The 15,304-nt window shown below is 50.5% G+C and overlaps 1 protein-coding gene and 1 long non-coding RNA gene across 6 annotated transcripts in view; one reads left to right on the top strand and one right to left on the bottom strand.

The window, feature by feature from the left end:
• The window catches only part of LOC140637163 (uncharacterized), a 51,566-nt gene that overhangs the window by 10,369 nt on the left and 25,893 nt on the right, over positions 1–15,304 (bottom strand). Inside the window, exons 2-3 of one of the 3 annotated variants that reach the window (XR_012034412.1) lie at positions 14,688–14,814; positions 12,818–12,905 (exon numbers count right to left, since the gene is read on the bottom strand). The exons of the other annotated variants lie outside the window; for them this stretch is intronic. This is a non-coding gene — a long non-coding RNA (uncharacterized lncRNA). The remainder of the gene's footprint in view (positions 1–12,817; positions 12,906–14,687; positions 14,815–15,304) is intronic. 3 annotated transcript variants of the gene reach the window in all.
• Positions 1–15,304, top strand: part of SCUBE3 (signal peptide, CUB domain and EGF like domain containing 3) — a 36,935-nt gene that overhangs the window by 1,872 nt on the left and 19,759 nt on the right. For all 3 annotated transcript variants that reach the window (XM_072833326.1, XM_072833324.1, XM_072833325.1), the window contains exons 2-4: positions 10,869–10,991; positions 12,125–12,250; positions 14,700–14,834. In XM_072833326.1, coding sequence (XP_072689427.1) covers positions 10,869–10,991; positions 12,125–12,250; positions 14,700–14,834 — 384 coding nt within the window. The remainder of the gene's footprint in view (positions 1–10,868; positions 10,992–12,124; positions 12,251–14,699; positions 14,835–15,304) is intronic.

Raw genomic sequence — 15,304 nt, 5'->3', positions numbered from 1 at the left:
TCCTACAAGGGACAGGTGCCAAGGGGAGGTCAGCTCATCCTTTAGGGACAGAAGACTCAAGATCCCTCCACAGGGAAAAAAAAATCCCTCCACGGTGCTCCAGGGCTCCCTCTTTCATCAGACACCCTGCTAAACGCTGTGGAGGGCTAGGGAGATGCAGCCGGAGTAGAGGCCCCTGCCCTCAGGGAACTTAACATCCTAATAGTTGCATCCACTACTTATATTCAGGCCACACCTGCGCTGACTGGGCCACAGTTAGCTGTGTGTCTTCTTTCCTTCTGACCCTTGAGTCTAACCTGGCATAGAATAATAGCCTGTTATTTCAGCTCCCTGTGATGCTGCTGTTCAGGAAATATACCAACCGGGGCTGCCAAAGATTGGCTAATGACAGGTCTTTTGGGTTAGAGGGATGTTTCCGCACCCAAACCTACAGACCAGTGCCGCCGGAAAGCCAAGTACTGACGGGGCACACAGCGGAGTACTGCAGACACTCCTTGCTCCCAGACATACCTCCTAGGTATCCCCAGTGCCAGGAGGTGTGCCTTTAATGCCACATGCTTTTAAATAAAGCTCTGGTGGGTCTCTTTATATTACAAATACCCTTGGTAAATGTCTTGTGTGGTTATTATACCTCTGGGTATAGTGTGTGTGTATATATAGTATGGTTACTATATTTCAGTGCCTTTTCCCCAAAGACTCCATCCCACCAAAGAACTAAAGTGGAAAGGGATAGGGAGGAGGAGAGGGACAAGGAGGGGAGCCCTGAGTGTGCAAGTGTGTGTGTGGGGTGAGGTTCACCACGATCACCCACAGGTGATATAGCTGGGTGTCTATGTCTATTGTGACTTGGTCATTAAGCCTAGAGATGTACATTTTAGTGTCTGAAAACTGTGGTGGACGAATGGGTGGGTAAGCGCGTGTGACTGGGAATGAGTGAGCATGAGGGTACATGGTTTTGAGTGTTTTTCAAGTGCCCGTCTGTGTATTTTAAAGTAGACAGACTGGATAACCAAGATAATTGTTAACTTAAAAGCATTAATTTGCTTTGCTTTTTTTGGGGAGGGGGTGTGTGTGTGCAGCAGTGGTTAAAAAAGACCTAATCCTTGCTTAGGGCTCAGGTTACAGCTGAATGAAAAGGTCTCCTGGCCTCCCGGGGAAAACTTGTCCCCAGGGCGGGCTCAGGGAGAGCCAGCCTGGCCGCTTAGTTTACCTGGTTGTTTTCTCTTCTCATTAGGGATAAAATGTTGATAAAGTCGCGTATTTAGAGTTTCCCAGTAACACCATCCCCAGGACTGAGCCCGTTCATCTGGTGGCAAACAGTGTCTCTCTGTCTCCGTGCGTCTCTCTGGGTCTCTGTCTGGGTGTATGTGTGTCTCTCTCTTTCTTTCCCCCACCCCTCTCTTCCTCTTTAATGTGGCTGTTTCCTTTCCTCCCCGCTTCCCTGGGCTCCTGTGGCCAGCTCTTACAGTGAGGGGACTGTTCCTCCTAGCCCCTCCCTCCAAAATATGAAATGAAAACCATAACCGTGTCAGCGGGTGAGGGTGGCCCCGTGGGCAGCCGGCTATTGCCTGTGCCCCATCCAGGCCACACTGGGAGAGAGAGAAAGCAAGTCAGTCCCCACTCTTGGAGCCTGATCTTCAATCAGTTGCTTCTAAGCCTGTCTCTCCACCACCACCACCACCCCCCTCCATTTTTCCAGAAGGGTGGAGAAGGGGGGTGGACTGCTTAGAAATTCCTCAGGAATCCCTTTGACCTCTCTTCTCTCAGTGACATGTCCCCCGGGGAGGTGGGGGGGAAGCCTGGGGCCAGGGGAGGACTTCTTCACTTCTCACCCCTCATCTCCTTGAGTCTCTGCAGGGTGGAATGAGAGAGAGGGGAGCAGAAGACACCGACCAAGGCCAGAATTACTACAGGCGGACAGAAAAGAAAGTTATTAGCCACCCCTAAATGAGATTGTTTTCTGAAACCTTCAGGAATCCGAGAGCATGAGAACCGGTTTGAGATGTGAGCGGCTGAGACCTGTTGTAAAAGGAGCCGGCCCTGGGTGTGAGTTTGGGAATGCGAGGTGTGCATTCACTGGGGCATGCAAGCGTGCGTGTGCATGACTCAGGGTGTGTGTGTGTGTGTGTGTGTGTGTGTGTCCGTCCATCCGTGCGTGTGTGCGTGCACAGTGCTCTGGTGAGAGGAAAAAGGAAGCAGGGAAATGTGCATTTTGTTTTCGTTGGAGAAGTAAAGAAATGGAATGGCTTGGTCTGGTGCCTTCGATTGAGAGTGGGGGAAGGGAATGGATGGTTTCAGACACTCTTGTGAAGATGGAGCTGGAGGAGCTTGCTGCCTGAGCTCACCCCAGTCCCTGCCCCGGGCTCCTGTCCCCGCTTGTCAGGGTGTGGGCCTCCTTTGACGTCCCTGTACCCCTAGCACATGACCACTTGCAAGAAAGAGTCCCTGTCAGGGCTGGAAACTGCAGAGCTGCTCTGAGGCTGGCAGTGCCCGCAAGAGGCCCAGACCTGGGGACAGCTTCTTCAGGCTCAGTTAGTTATAAGACAGGAGTCTGCTGGGCCCTGGGGGGAGAAGTGATACGGCTGCCAACCCAGTGACGTCTGCAGGGTTGAGGACATAGGCACCTGGGTGAAGAGGGGACATAGACCCTCTCCTCTTCCCCAGTGGCCCCTCTGTCACCAGACTGGCCACTCTCCTCCTGTGCCCTATACTGCCAGCCCGACGTAGCATGTGGTAGGGCAGTTAGTGCCAGTGGGGTTAGGTAGATGCAGAGCCTGAGGACTGGGGCCTTTGAGGGAAAAACTGAAATTCCCTTCCTCCCTTGTAAATGGGCTAGAGTATTCAGCTCTGAGGTTCTGCACATCTTATCAAAATCCTTCCTGCTAGAAGACAGAAGACACCACAGCAAGGCTCAGTCCTGTCCCCAGACCTTCTCAGGCCTTCTCGCCTGACACTCAGGCCCTCTTCTCCCCATCTGCTTAGTTTCCCTGATTGTTTTCTCTTCTCATTAGGGATAAAATATTGATAATGTTATGCATTTAGAGTTTGCCAGTAACACCATCCCTGGACTGAGCGTGTCCCTGCCACTTGGCTACTCATCCTTTCTTCCCCCACCCCAGTTTCCTGGGGCCCAAAGTACTCAATAGTTTCGTGTCCCCAACTAGAGTGCCCCCTCCCCGCCCGGGAAAACAAGTGTGTGTTTCTGTGCCTGTGTGTGGATGTGTGTGTACCCAACAACTTTGGGAAGTTGAGCTGCAGTGGTTGTGTTCTAGGAACTGAATACTGTCTAGGCAGGGCCCCTAGGCCCCAGCCCCTGGTCCTATACCGTATATTCTCAGATCCAAGACTAGCCCTCTGTGTTTTGCTCCAGCCGAAACATCTCCCCTTTATAGACCAAGGTACTGTTCTGTCGTTGCCATTGGGTTTGGCCCCAGAGGTGAAGAGATGACTCCTAAATAGGGCGCTGTGGCCCTCACTCTCAACTACGGTCTCCCTGCGGCTATAACTGCAGCCCTAGACAGCTGTGGGGTTTGGATTTCAGAGCCTCAGGCCAGGGGCTGTCCACATCTGGTCCCTGATGGCGACAAGCTGAGGAGAGACCTGGGCAGGAGGTGCCGGAGCTGGAGGGAAGATCGAGAATAAGGCCAGAGATGGAAGGAATCCCTGGGTGAGGGTGGAGTGTCAGGATGGATGTGTGGGCATGGGGGAGGGGGCCCTGGGAGAAATGGGGAACTCAAAGGACAGATCCTGGGGAGCAAGTTGACAGAGAGGACGTTTTTACAAGTTTCTAATTATATTTATTTGGAGTTTTTCCTCTGGCGGTTTGAAGCTGTTAACAGCAGGAACCTGTATCCCTGGTGTTTGTTTTTGTTTCTAACCAGCTGCTTGGCCCAGCAGAGTGAATCCAAGTTGGAGACACCTGCCCACGGCTGCTGCCCACCCCTTCTTCGCTGCAGCTCTGTCTGTGCCCACCCTGGTGCACTGCCCTCCTTTTCCTGCCTGCCACTCTGCGCTGCCCTCCTTCCAGCTACCCCCATGCCCAAAGCTGGTCTCCCAACAGGAACATCCAAATGGCAGCTCCAAGACATTCCCTGGTTACGTATCGAATGCTTGCTTCATGCCTGTGCTTTGCACTGAGTTGGGGTGGTGGGGTGCACAACAACGACTAAGGCGGGGATTCCTCCCTCGGGTGTTTATGGACCATAATGCGTAGTGACTAAGCACTGGACTGGGAGTCAGGAGACCCAGGGTCTGGCTCTGCACAAGCTGTTCACTCTTATCCTCTCTGGGCTTGTTCCCCGTCTGTGTCGTGAGAGACAGGACCATGTGAGGACCATGCGAAATAGCCTGCGTCAAGGCTCTATGCACATAATTATGCACCATCTGATATCATCGTCATTCATGCTGTCATTTTCTCCATCAATATAAAGAGAGAAGGCTGATAATCATGAAGCTGGAGCTTGCCTTGGCCCACTGCCTGCCTCCCTGCCCCTGTCTTTCTAGTGCTCTGTTCTTTCCTTCCTACCCATCCTCTAAAGGCCTCTGAATGGGTGACAAGACTCTCAGGTTCAGCCCTGCTCCCCTCCAGTCACCTCTGGTCACTCTACAGTCAGGCTGGCTCAGCTTATATATAATAGGAAGGGTCCTTTTTTTTACAAAAGAAGCAAGTGCTCTGTGTCCTCTCCTTGGGGTCATTTGTGTGGTTTCCTGGATTCTCTCCAGGCATTCCTTAGTCCTGCCTATGCTTTGTCCAGGCCGAGGATGGGCCCTGGCTCCAGCTGAGGTCACAGAGTCGCATCCCAGTTCCAGATTGGGAAGACAGCCTGAGGAGCCAGAGCTGGGAAGCCAGGCTCTACCAGTTTCCCTGGTTGCCCTTTTGATCTAGAGGTAGAGCACATGCACACATATGCAGGTTAAGGTGTCATGGCCAAAGCCCGGGCTGGTCCTACTTTGGATGTTACTTATGTGTGGGAGGCAACATGGAGGAAAGGATAAGTAAACGGACCAGAAGCAGCAATGGTATGCTGGTGTCAAGTGGACTCTGGGGCCCTGTCATCCCGTGCTAGTTAGCACTGAGGCTGGGGAACATCTATTGGACAAAGATGCTCCAAAGAGATGCCTGAGCAGCTCCAGATAATATCTGAAGCCCCTGGGAGCCTATGGATCCTACAGAATTCCCTAGGAATCCTACCCTCGATTCATTGGTCCCAGTCTCTTCTGGCCTCAGCATCACCAAATAGATGTGTTTAAGTGGGTCTCTTATTTTCCCTGAGTTTCCTATCCCCCTACCCTTAATTTAAGACTAAATTTCCTAGGACTGTGCTCCACCTAGAACAACCGTGGGGTCACAGGAAAATAAAAAGCTTTTTCCTTGTGGTAACAGAGAACGGAGAAGATGACACAAATGTGGACCTCATCTACTCACCCATCAACCCATCCTCCTGTCTGTCATTTATATCTTGTTCATTGCTGGATGCCCAGCTCCTAGCACAGTGTTTGGCATGTTGCAAATGCTCAGTAACTTTGTGTTGAATGCCTGAATGCATGTTCTCAGCCCCTAGCTGCTATGTGGGTTTCAAAGATTATCAGAAGCCCTGGCCTCAGGGAGGTTTCAAGAGGGAGATAATACATGTGACCTAAAAGTTAAATAATGCACAAGCAGCATGTAATAGGCATTACAAGACTGTGATTGGCCAGGCAATCAGAGAGCCTGCACTCAGCCCAAACACCCTGGGGTAACCTGGCTTGGGCAGGAAGGATGTCATAGGGGCCATTAGGACACCAGGCAGGCTGCTTTGGACCTTCTCACTGGACCCAGCAAATCTGCCCACAACTCCCCCGCCACCCAGACACTGAATGATAGGGACACTACGGTGGTAATGTAAAAGTGAGGTGGACTCTCCCTAGGGGTGCCTGCTTATCTGCAGCCTGCATTCTGCATTTCCATTTGTTGTTATTCCTGAGTTGGACCAGAGCAAAATTCTGGAGCAGACAGAGTATTTCCTTGGGGGGGGGGGGGGTCTCCTGCTTCCATTTTGAGGTATACTTCCCCATCCTTGGAGGGAATCTTAGGGCTGCCCATGTTCAAATAATCCACCCTTTCAGGGCTGCCCTCTCACCCTCTATACACCACCCCCCACATCCCAGCCTTCCTCCCTGCATTGAGCAGAATTTAAGGAGCGCTCTGCAAGGCACTGAAGCAAATCCAGAAGAAATGTCAGGTGGCACTGGGGAAAGCTACTGCAGTTACAAACCAGTGCATTCAAGACAGAGAGGGTGAGGCAGGGAGGTTCTTACTCATCTGGGGTATCTCGGCAGCCACCACCCTCCCCTAATTCAGCTTTTGATCCGGCCACGTACTTGAGGTGGGAATAAAGGCACAAAAGGATAACTCTCACAAAGGATCATGGAGGGTAGCTTTTTGGTTCCCAGCTGGCCCCTCGCCCACTTCACCCTCTTCCTTGGGCAGTTCCCAGCGTGGTGGAGTAGGCAGGCAGTGGAGAAGGTACCTTCAGGTATGTATCTCCCCAACATGCCCTGTACCATCACATGCTCTCCTGCGGCTGCACGTCCTCACACCAGGCCTGTAGTGGGGCCTTTGATGAAACAAAGGAGGAGCAGAGTTGGGGGTTAAGAAATGATACTGGGGAGAAAGTTGGAGAAGGAATAAAAATAGCAGACCTTTTTGAGCACATACTGTATGCCTGCACTGCAGTGCTAAGTACTTGATAAGTATTAACTCATCTGATACTCACAGCAGCCCCATGAGGAGGTGCTATTATTACTAAATGTGTTTACAGAGGAGGGAGCAGGTAAGTTCAGAGGCTGGCCCAGGACCACATGGACACGGGTGGAGCTGGCATTTGCACTGACACGGTACCACTCCAGAATCTGTTTTCTCAGACACTCTGTCAGCTTGCTTCCCAGCTCAGGCAAATGGTCTGTTCACATTATTTGAGATGGGAAAGGAAGACAGACCACAGCCCAGCCCAACCTCACCCTCGAGGTCCTGATGCAGCCGGTCTAGGAGAGTGCCTAGACATCCACATTTTTTTTAAAGGCCCCCAGGGAATCCCAGTGTGCAGCCAGAGTTGAGAACCACCAGTCTAGACCAATCCATGTCCAACTAGCATCAACTTGTTTGTCAGGCCAGTAGTAAATACTTGCTCCCTGAGAGCTATGATGAGACTATGCCTATGGGTATTGAAGGGATCACCGAATGGACAATTCTGGGTGGGCAGATGTGGTGGAAGGGTGCTCTGAAAGAATGAACTGGCAAAAGGAAGAGACACTGGATATAATTTAGGGTCCTTTTTCAGAGCTCTGTTTTGTTTATTTTTAGAGAAGGGGAGGGACAGAGGGAGAGAATCTCAAGCAGAGCTCCATGCCCAGTGTGGAACCTGATGCAGGGCTTGATCTCACAACCCTGAGATCACGACCTGAACCTCAATTAAGAGTTGGAAGCAAACTGACTGAGTCACCAGTAGCCCCTCAGAGCTCTGCTTTAGGCCTGAACTGATTCAAAAGATTCCATTCAAATGGTTGAAGGGTCCCGTCCTTGGTGGTGACCAGCCAAGTGAGGAAAGCTGACCATGCCACACAGGAGCATTAGCAGAGCGACTCAGCAATGGCAGCAAGTGAGCAGAGGTAGGCTGAGTCCCCTGGGACCAGGAACTCTTAAGGAATAGGGCTTAGCAGGAAGAGCTTTGGGGGAGACAATTCTGAGCCAGATTTGGGAAGCCAGGAACAGTGTGGCTAGAAAAGAGAAGACTGTGTCTCACATGTGAAGAATGAGATGTGTGTGAATGCTTGCACAGGGGGGAGAATGCTTAGATGTTGTAGAGGGAGGAGGTAAGAGATAAAGACTTTCAGAGCTGAGACTCTTGGCTGGAGAGGGATAAGAACCATGAGTGGGAGGTGAGGGAGTGGGTAGGATGGTGGGAAGAGCCCAGCTGTTGGAAGGGTCTAAAGGTTCTGCCAGGAAGCCTGGGTTTGCTGCCATCAGCATCAGTGGCACTCAGGTACTAGCAAGCATTGAGGTGGAGGCAAAGCAAAGAATTGAGAGCCCAGATAGTCTGGTGTAGACTCAAGCGAAGCACCCAGTAATTGTGAGACAGGCCTGTTCCTCGGAGATGGCCTAGAGGAAAGGCTTGCTGATGGGTTTCCAAATTGCCCTACTGGCTGCTGGGTAAGGGATGGCGAGAGACAGAGAGGGCTCAAAGCAGGATGGACAGGATGATTATTAGTCACTGGGATTGTCCAATGCCCCATGCCAGCCTCAAAGACTCACAGGGCGTGGATATAAATGTGGGGACAGAGAATAAGGACTGGGACCTCTGGATACCTTGTCTTAATGCGTTTAGCCACACTTGAAATTACCTCTTTTCTCTTCTGACAGTCAAATGCTTAGCCAGTCTCTAAAACTCAACTTGAATCCCACGCCTTAGGAAGTTTTTTGGTCCATCCAGGCCTAGGAGCATCCCTTATGAACTCCAAGAGCAGTGCTCCAATAGAACTTCCTGTGATTGGGATGCCTGGGTGGCTCAGTGGTTGAGCATCTGTCTGCCTTTGGCTCAGGTCATGATCCTGGGGTCCTAGGATCGAGTCCCATATCGGGCTCCCCGCAGGGAGCCTGCTTCTTCCTTTGCCTGTGTCTCTGCCTCTCTCTGTGTGTCTCTCATGAATAAATAAATAAAATCTTTTTTTTTTTTTAAAGAACTTCCTGTGATGTCTGAAGTGCTCTCCATTAGTGGTAGCCATTAGCCACGTACGGCCACTGAGCGTTTGGCCTAGTGCAACTGAGCAACTGAATTTTAAATTAATTTAAATTTAAATGGCCACTTAATGCACTAGGCCAAGTGCTCAGTGGCCAAACTTGGCTAATGGCTACCACTAATGGAGAGCATTTCCGACATCATAGGGAGTTCTATTGGAGCACTGCTCTCAGAGTTCATAAGGGATACTCCATTAGTTGGGCCTACTGATACTCCACACAGCCTCTATCTACTATCTATTATCCTTCTTGCCTTCTCTCATGAACTAGTCTTCATGCCCGCCTTCTCTGTTCTTTCATCTGCGGATGAATTCCCAGAGTGGGCCAGCAGGTAGACACCATGATTGTAGAGCCTGAGGTGGAGAGTAAGTGTGAGTTACAGCAGTTGGGCATGGCGGACTGCCACAGAGGAGTCAAAGAGAGAAAGTAGAGTGCAGAGCTGAATAGAAGCCCAGAAGATTGGAGGCAGGATTTGGGGGGCACTCTTCCAAATTTCCGTTCTCTTCACCCCACGAAGCTTTGGTCCTGCCCCCGAAGTACTTCTTGAAATAGGGAAGCAGAGGACAATGAACTATTTCAAGCAATGATTCACGGGTGTCTAAGTTGGAGTGATTCCTGGTCCACTTGTTCATTCATATTCAGTAAAAATCAAGCACCTTTAGGATTTGGATTCCATAGCTTGGTGATAAGGCCTGAGAATCTGCATTTTCACAAAAGCCAGGCAACTCTGCAATCCTCTTCTCTTGATCGCAAATACCATTCCTTTATTGGCAGGTTGCTACTTATACACTTGGGTTCCCCAGTTCACAGCTAGAAGTAGCTTCTTCCTCCTCTGATGTTCCTTTTCACAGAGATTCTCAGTCCTGGCTGCACGTTAGACTCACTGGGGAGCTTTTGAAAAATACTGTGGGCTTGTTGACTAAGACCTCTGGGGATGGGTCTGGGCATCTCCAAGGGGAGTTAACTCTGATGATGTGTAGCCAGGGTTGAGGACCCTGTCACCTTATCTCTAATGTCTCTGTGACTCTCAACCACACCCTACCTCATGTTACTGGTCTCTCCTTTAGGCTGGGCTGAGTCACCTCGGAGCCTCCACAGCCTTCATCATAGTACCTTCCACAAATACACCCTGTAGAACAATTTTCAACCGAATGTAACATGTTGCCATATTTTAGTTCTGCTCTATGCATACCATAACACTGCCACAGAAGTTGGAATCTTTTGCCCAAAGATGATAAATGATTCTCTCTGTTATGTCCTTGGAGAACCATTCTCTTTTTTGCTAGATCTTGGCTGGCCTCTTCGTTTAGCATAGCTCTGGGAAGAGCACCTTGTGTCAGAGCGAAAGCCAGGAGTGAGATGAGTACCCTGGGTTAGATAGAAGAGTTCAAGGTGGCGGGCTGAATGAGCCTGAGTCAGCTGGAGAGCCAAAGGGCTCCACTGATCAGGCTTCAGGTTGCTGGTACCAGCCCCTGCCAGGTCCTGGTCTCTCTGCTATTGACAGCACAGAGGCCGAGGGAAATCTTCTAGGATGGAACTTCTTTCCTTTAAAGATTCTTGGCGCCTTAGTGGGCAAGTGGGAGCAGGCCTGGTCTCAAGCAGAACTGTGAGGCAGATGAGGATTTCTCAGGTGCCCTGTCTCCTCTGTTTCTTCCTCCTTCAATTACTAAGGGCCACTGGACCCTGCCGCTTTCTCAGAGGCCACTGTCCCTGTGCTTCTTCTCTTCCTCCCACCCAGCCCCCTTCTAAGCCTACTCATAAGAGAGGTGAACTAATTCACACTGAATTGAATATTTCTAATAAAGGTAAGTGTGCTACCTAAGGGTTTTTGTTTTTAAATCAGAGTGTTTCAAATGATGGAATTTTAGCTGTCACTGTGGATTAAGTATTTCTGAGGGGAGTGGGGGTTCTTTCTGAATTCCTGAAATTACAGAGTCGACCCACTGTGAAATCAGGAGGGTGTGGACGATCATCTGTCTCTGGAAGGGTCACTGTGTCTATTTTAGAGGAGAGAGGATTTTGCCCTTGGGGAACCACCTTCAAGGCACCTGTGGAGTGTGCTGACGGTCTCATGTGCCCCCTCTGCCCCTGCCAGATGTGGATGAATGTGTGGAGGGGACCGATAGCTGCCACATTGATGCTCTCTGCCAGAACACCCCGCGGTCCTACAAGTGCATCTGCAAGTCTGGCTACACGGGGGATGGGAAACACTGCAAAGGTGAGGCTGGGAGGGTGCTGGGGAGGGGGACCTGCCTGAGAGGGGAAATCAGTGCCACACCAAGGCCTGCAATCCCTGCCACCGGCAGGAGGAAGAGGCTTGGGAGGGGAGGCTGTTTTTTCTCAGAGAGGGCACCACAGAGGCCAACTGAGGCTCTGGTGGGAAGAGTCACAGCCTCCCAGCTAGGGTGGGAGGGGGATCCAAATCCTGAGATGAAGGCCGGAGGTGCCCTGCCATTGGGACCTCCATCTTTAGACCCTCCTACCATTCCCACATAGGATGAGAACAGACAGTTCACCGCAGGGGAAATTCGTACCGTAAACAAACACAGTCTTCCCCTCTCATAATTAAAGCAATGCAAATTAAAGCACTCTTGAGATGTTATTTTAGATTTATGACCTTCCATGTTGGTAAGACTTTAGTGGACAAGGTACACTCATTAATTCTTGGTGACATTATAAATTGAAGAGTGATTTTTTTGTCAGACCTAGCCAGAATCTGAAAAGGTATTTATACCCTTTGACCCAGAAATTTAATTCCTAGGGACTTATTCAAGAGAAATTCAAAGAAACAAAATAATGTACAGGGAAAGGTATTCTTTAATGCATTATTTATGATAAGAAAATAAATGGAAGGAAGAAAGAGTGAATACATTATGATATAGCAATGCAATGGAATATTTTACAACCACGTACAGGTGGTAATTAGAAAGACTGGGTGGAGACCTATGAAAATGTTTATGACTTAAGTTTATTTATATGTATGTATGTATGTATGTATTTAGAGAGGGAGAGAGTGGTGTGGTAGGAGGCAGAGTGAGAGGGAGAAAGAGAATCCTAAGCAGGCTGCACATGGGGCTGACATGGGGCTTGATCCCACGACCCTGAGATGAAATCAAGAGTTAGATGCTTAACTAACTGAGCCATCCAAGCACCCCTATGACTTAAGTTTAGATGAAAATAGCAAAATGGTTTATGGGCTATGAAAGTAACTATGTAAACACATACACACAGAGAGAAAATATATATACATACAAACATACATATTTAAACCACCGCAGGGCTGAGCCCAGGGGAGGACAGTGAGGGAGCATGCTAGTGGGTCCGGCTGCCTCAGATACTCTTTGCCCACAGATGTGGATGAGTGTGAACGAGAAGATAATGCGGGTTGTGTGCACGATTGTGTCAACATCCCTGGCAATTACCGATGCACCTGCTATGATGGATTCCACCTGGCACATGACGGACACAACTGTCTGGGTGAGCAAAGGAGAGGGAGAGGAGGTGTGGGCAAGTGGTGTCTTGTGGGGAAGGAGTTGTTTCCAGCATTTCCCATTTCCCAGGGAAAGGTGAGGAGAGGAAGGTGATCAAAAAGCTGCATTCTCACAAAGTAAAGAACAAGGTGAGCCTCTCCTTTGAGATGGGGTGCTAAGGATGAAATAATTCTACTGCTGGATGAAAAACATCAGAGGGGATGCTGCTTGAAAATGCTCCCAGGGCAAGGGCCAGAGGATGACAATAATGGGTGTAGCCACAGGGAACGGAGCATGGTGGGAAGGCAATTTGGCTCCATGCTTCAATAAATGGGAGGAATGTTAAATGATGATGATGATACTGATGGTGATGATGATGATGATGCATCCCTGGGCCCCGGGGAGCCTCTAACCCTTAAAGGCTGGTTCTCTCCCAGCTTGTCCTGCAATCTCCAGGTTCACCCTTTCCTCACTTCTTCTGGCCTGATCTTTGTCCCAGGAACTGGGTCAGAGATAGGAGACTCTCTAGGGGACAAAATTCAACTTTGGTCTCTTAATCATTTTGGAAAATTACCGGAACCATGGCAGATTCTTCCCCAAGTGGAAACACTGAAGCCCGAAGCAGAGAAGGATTTGAGGTGTGAGGCCAGGAGACTGGAAGACTAGAAGACCAGGAAAGGAAGAGAAGAGGAATGATGCTCAGAAAATTGGGCTAGGCTGCTTCCCCACCAAACCGATAAATTATCTGAGGTTCTATTAGTTGAGGAGAGCCTCCTTCCTACAGTGCTGCCTCTAGACCTAAACCCAGTCACATCCCATCTTTGGGCCAGACTTATAGGTTTCCACTGCCAACACAGGCCTCTATAGCCTGACCCCTATGGGGCCTTCCCCCCAGCCCTGACCACCTGGCCACCTCTTCTACCAGGAAAGGACCTCACTTCTCTTCCACTCAGTCACCTATGAGGGCCTCTTTGGAGACTCCTTTGGAAAGAGAATCTATGACACTTTGACCAGGACAGTGAGTTTCCTGCAGGACAGGAAACATCAGTTTCTGAGTTATTTGGTTGCTTTTGACCTTTCTAGGCTCCTGATTCTCACCAAGTCTTGTTTTCCTGTGATCTGGGGAGAAATAACCAGAGGGATGAGAGAATGAATAGGCATAGGAAGGGTCAGAGGGAGCAAAGGTCTACCAAACCCTAGCCTTAGGGTTGTGGTTCAATGTCTCAACTCTATCTTTGGCTTTTAGGGGAACCCTAAGTCATCCATGCCCTGGGCCTCAGTTTCCCCACTGAGAACTGGAAGAAAGAACTTGGCTAGAGCAGCAAAGTCACAAGGTTGCACTAGAAGGGAGCAAATAGAAGGACGGACGGTAGGATGGGTCAACAGTGGGAAGACAAGGATGGGGAGAAGTGAGAGAGGGGGAAGGGACAGGAATAAGGCAAAGGATAGTATACCTCCTTGACTTTACCACAGATACCTCTCAGGCAGGAACCTGCTGGATCCATGCCCCTCTGCCCTTGGCCAGAAAGGGGGAAAAGGATGGGATTTCAGGGCTCAGCAGAGAGGATGGGAAGAGAGGGGCAGATGAGGGCCTCAGGAGCTCAAACTCCAGCTGCTCTGTTTGGAGACCAATCTCCCTGAAGCCTGCTGGGCCAAGGAAAACCGAGAAGGGCTATAGACTCAGGAGGGCAGTAGGTAGCACAGAGATGGAGTCAAGGCATTGAAGTGGGAGCCCCAGAATGAGCTTGGCTCTGGGACCTGGGGGTGGTGATTTGGGGTAGTAATTAGGGTGTGGCCTGGCAGCTTTCCTCCCACCCCTCCCCGCCAAGCTACCAGACTGTTTTGTTAAACCAAAATAGGAGAAAGGCTAGGGACTGTGGCAGCAAGCCCAGGCATGGGGGGAAGGGAGGAAGGACGGGACTGTGGCCTGTCCACAGAAATGGTCCCTGCCCTGCAAGGAGTTGAGGCTTGCTGCCTTTACCCACATTGTCCCTCAGACCTAGCACCATGGCCACAGCCCTCCCTGCACTTAGAGCCAGTTCCACATTCTCTCATTCCCTGGCTGTGACCACTGCCCCAGTGCCTCTCTCTGACCAATCCCCATCCTTACCATCATCTCTGTTCCTCTTGCCCTGGCCCCTTTCCTGATCTCCTCTGCCCTCACACCCTGTTCCCACAAGTGAGGGAAGGGGAGGCCAGTCTTCACCTAGAAGAGGCAGGTTCAAATGTCCCCTCTCCACCAGTGTAGCTCCCCAGCTCTGCCCTCTTAGGATGACACCTTCAAGAGCAGTGGGGCATTCACTGATGAGTGGGTAGGAACTTTCTGGCCTAAGGCTTGGTGCTGAATTGGGGCAGGGAGGTTGTGCTAGATTTTAAGACCGTTCTCAGCCCTTGATGCTAAAGTCTCAGGATCCTGGGCTGCACCCCATGGCCTCACCACCCACCTATCTACACAGATGTGGACGAGTGTGCCGAGGGCAACGGTGGCTGTCAGCAGAGCTGTGTCAACATGATGGGCAGCTATGAGTGCCACTGCCGAGAGGGCTTCTTCCTCAGCGACAACCAGCACACCTGTATTCAGAGGCCAGAAGGTCAGCCCATGACCTGGGAGGGCCCAGCTATGCACCCCCAGGCTTCTCTCCACCTGCTGGGAACTTTTCCCTCAATACCCGCTATGTCTCACCCTCTGTTCAGAACTCCACTAGCTCCTTTTGCTCTAGTCCCTCCACTTAGTCATATCCTAAGGGCTCTATGGACCAACACTGTGCTGGAGCAAAATCTGGAGTTCATTTGGGGTTGGGATCAGTGTGGGATTGAGGTACCCTATGGGGTACCCTCTGTCCAGACCCAAGATGGATGTTGTGCCAAACCGTGGATGGCTGAGCTCTCAGCTGCTGTTATCTGAGGACCTCACCAATGTCTTATTCTTGGACTGGATAGGGAAGGTGAGGCAGGAATAGTGGGGTATTGTCTGTTTCTGTGACTCTGCCATCCACCTGCACCCCAAGCCTGCGACATCCCTGAGGACAGGGCTACGCCTAATTCATTTTGTGTCCTCGGA

This window comes from Canis lupus, chromosome 7, assembly GCF_048164855.1.
Source record: "Canis lupus baileyi chromosome 7, mCanLup2.hap1, whole genome shotgun sequence".
Classification (NCBI taxonomy): domain Eukaryota; kingdom Metazoa; phylum Chordata; class Mammalia; order Carnivora; family Canidae; genus Canis; species Canis lupus.
The sequence above is the reverse complement of the archived record's forward strand: the minus strand, read 5'-3'. Positions and strand labels throughout refer to the sequence as shown.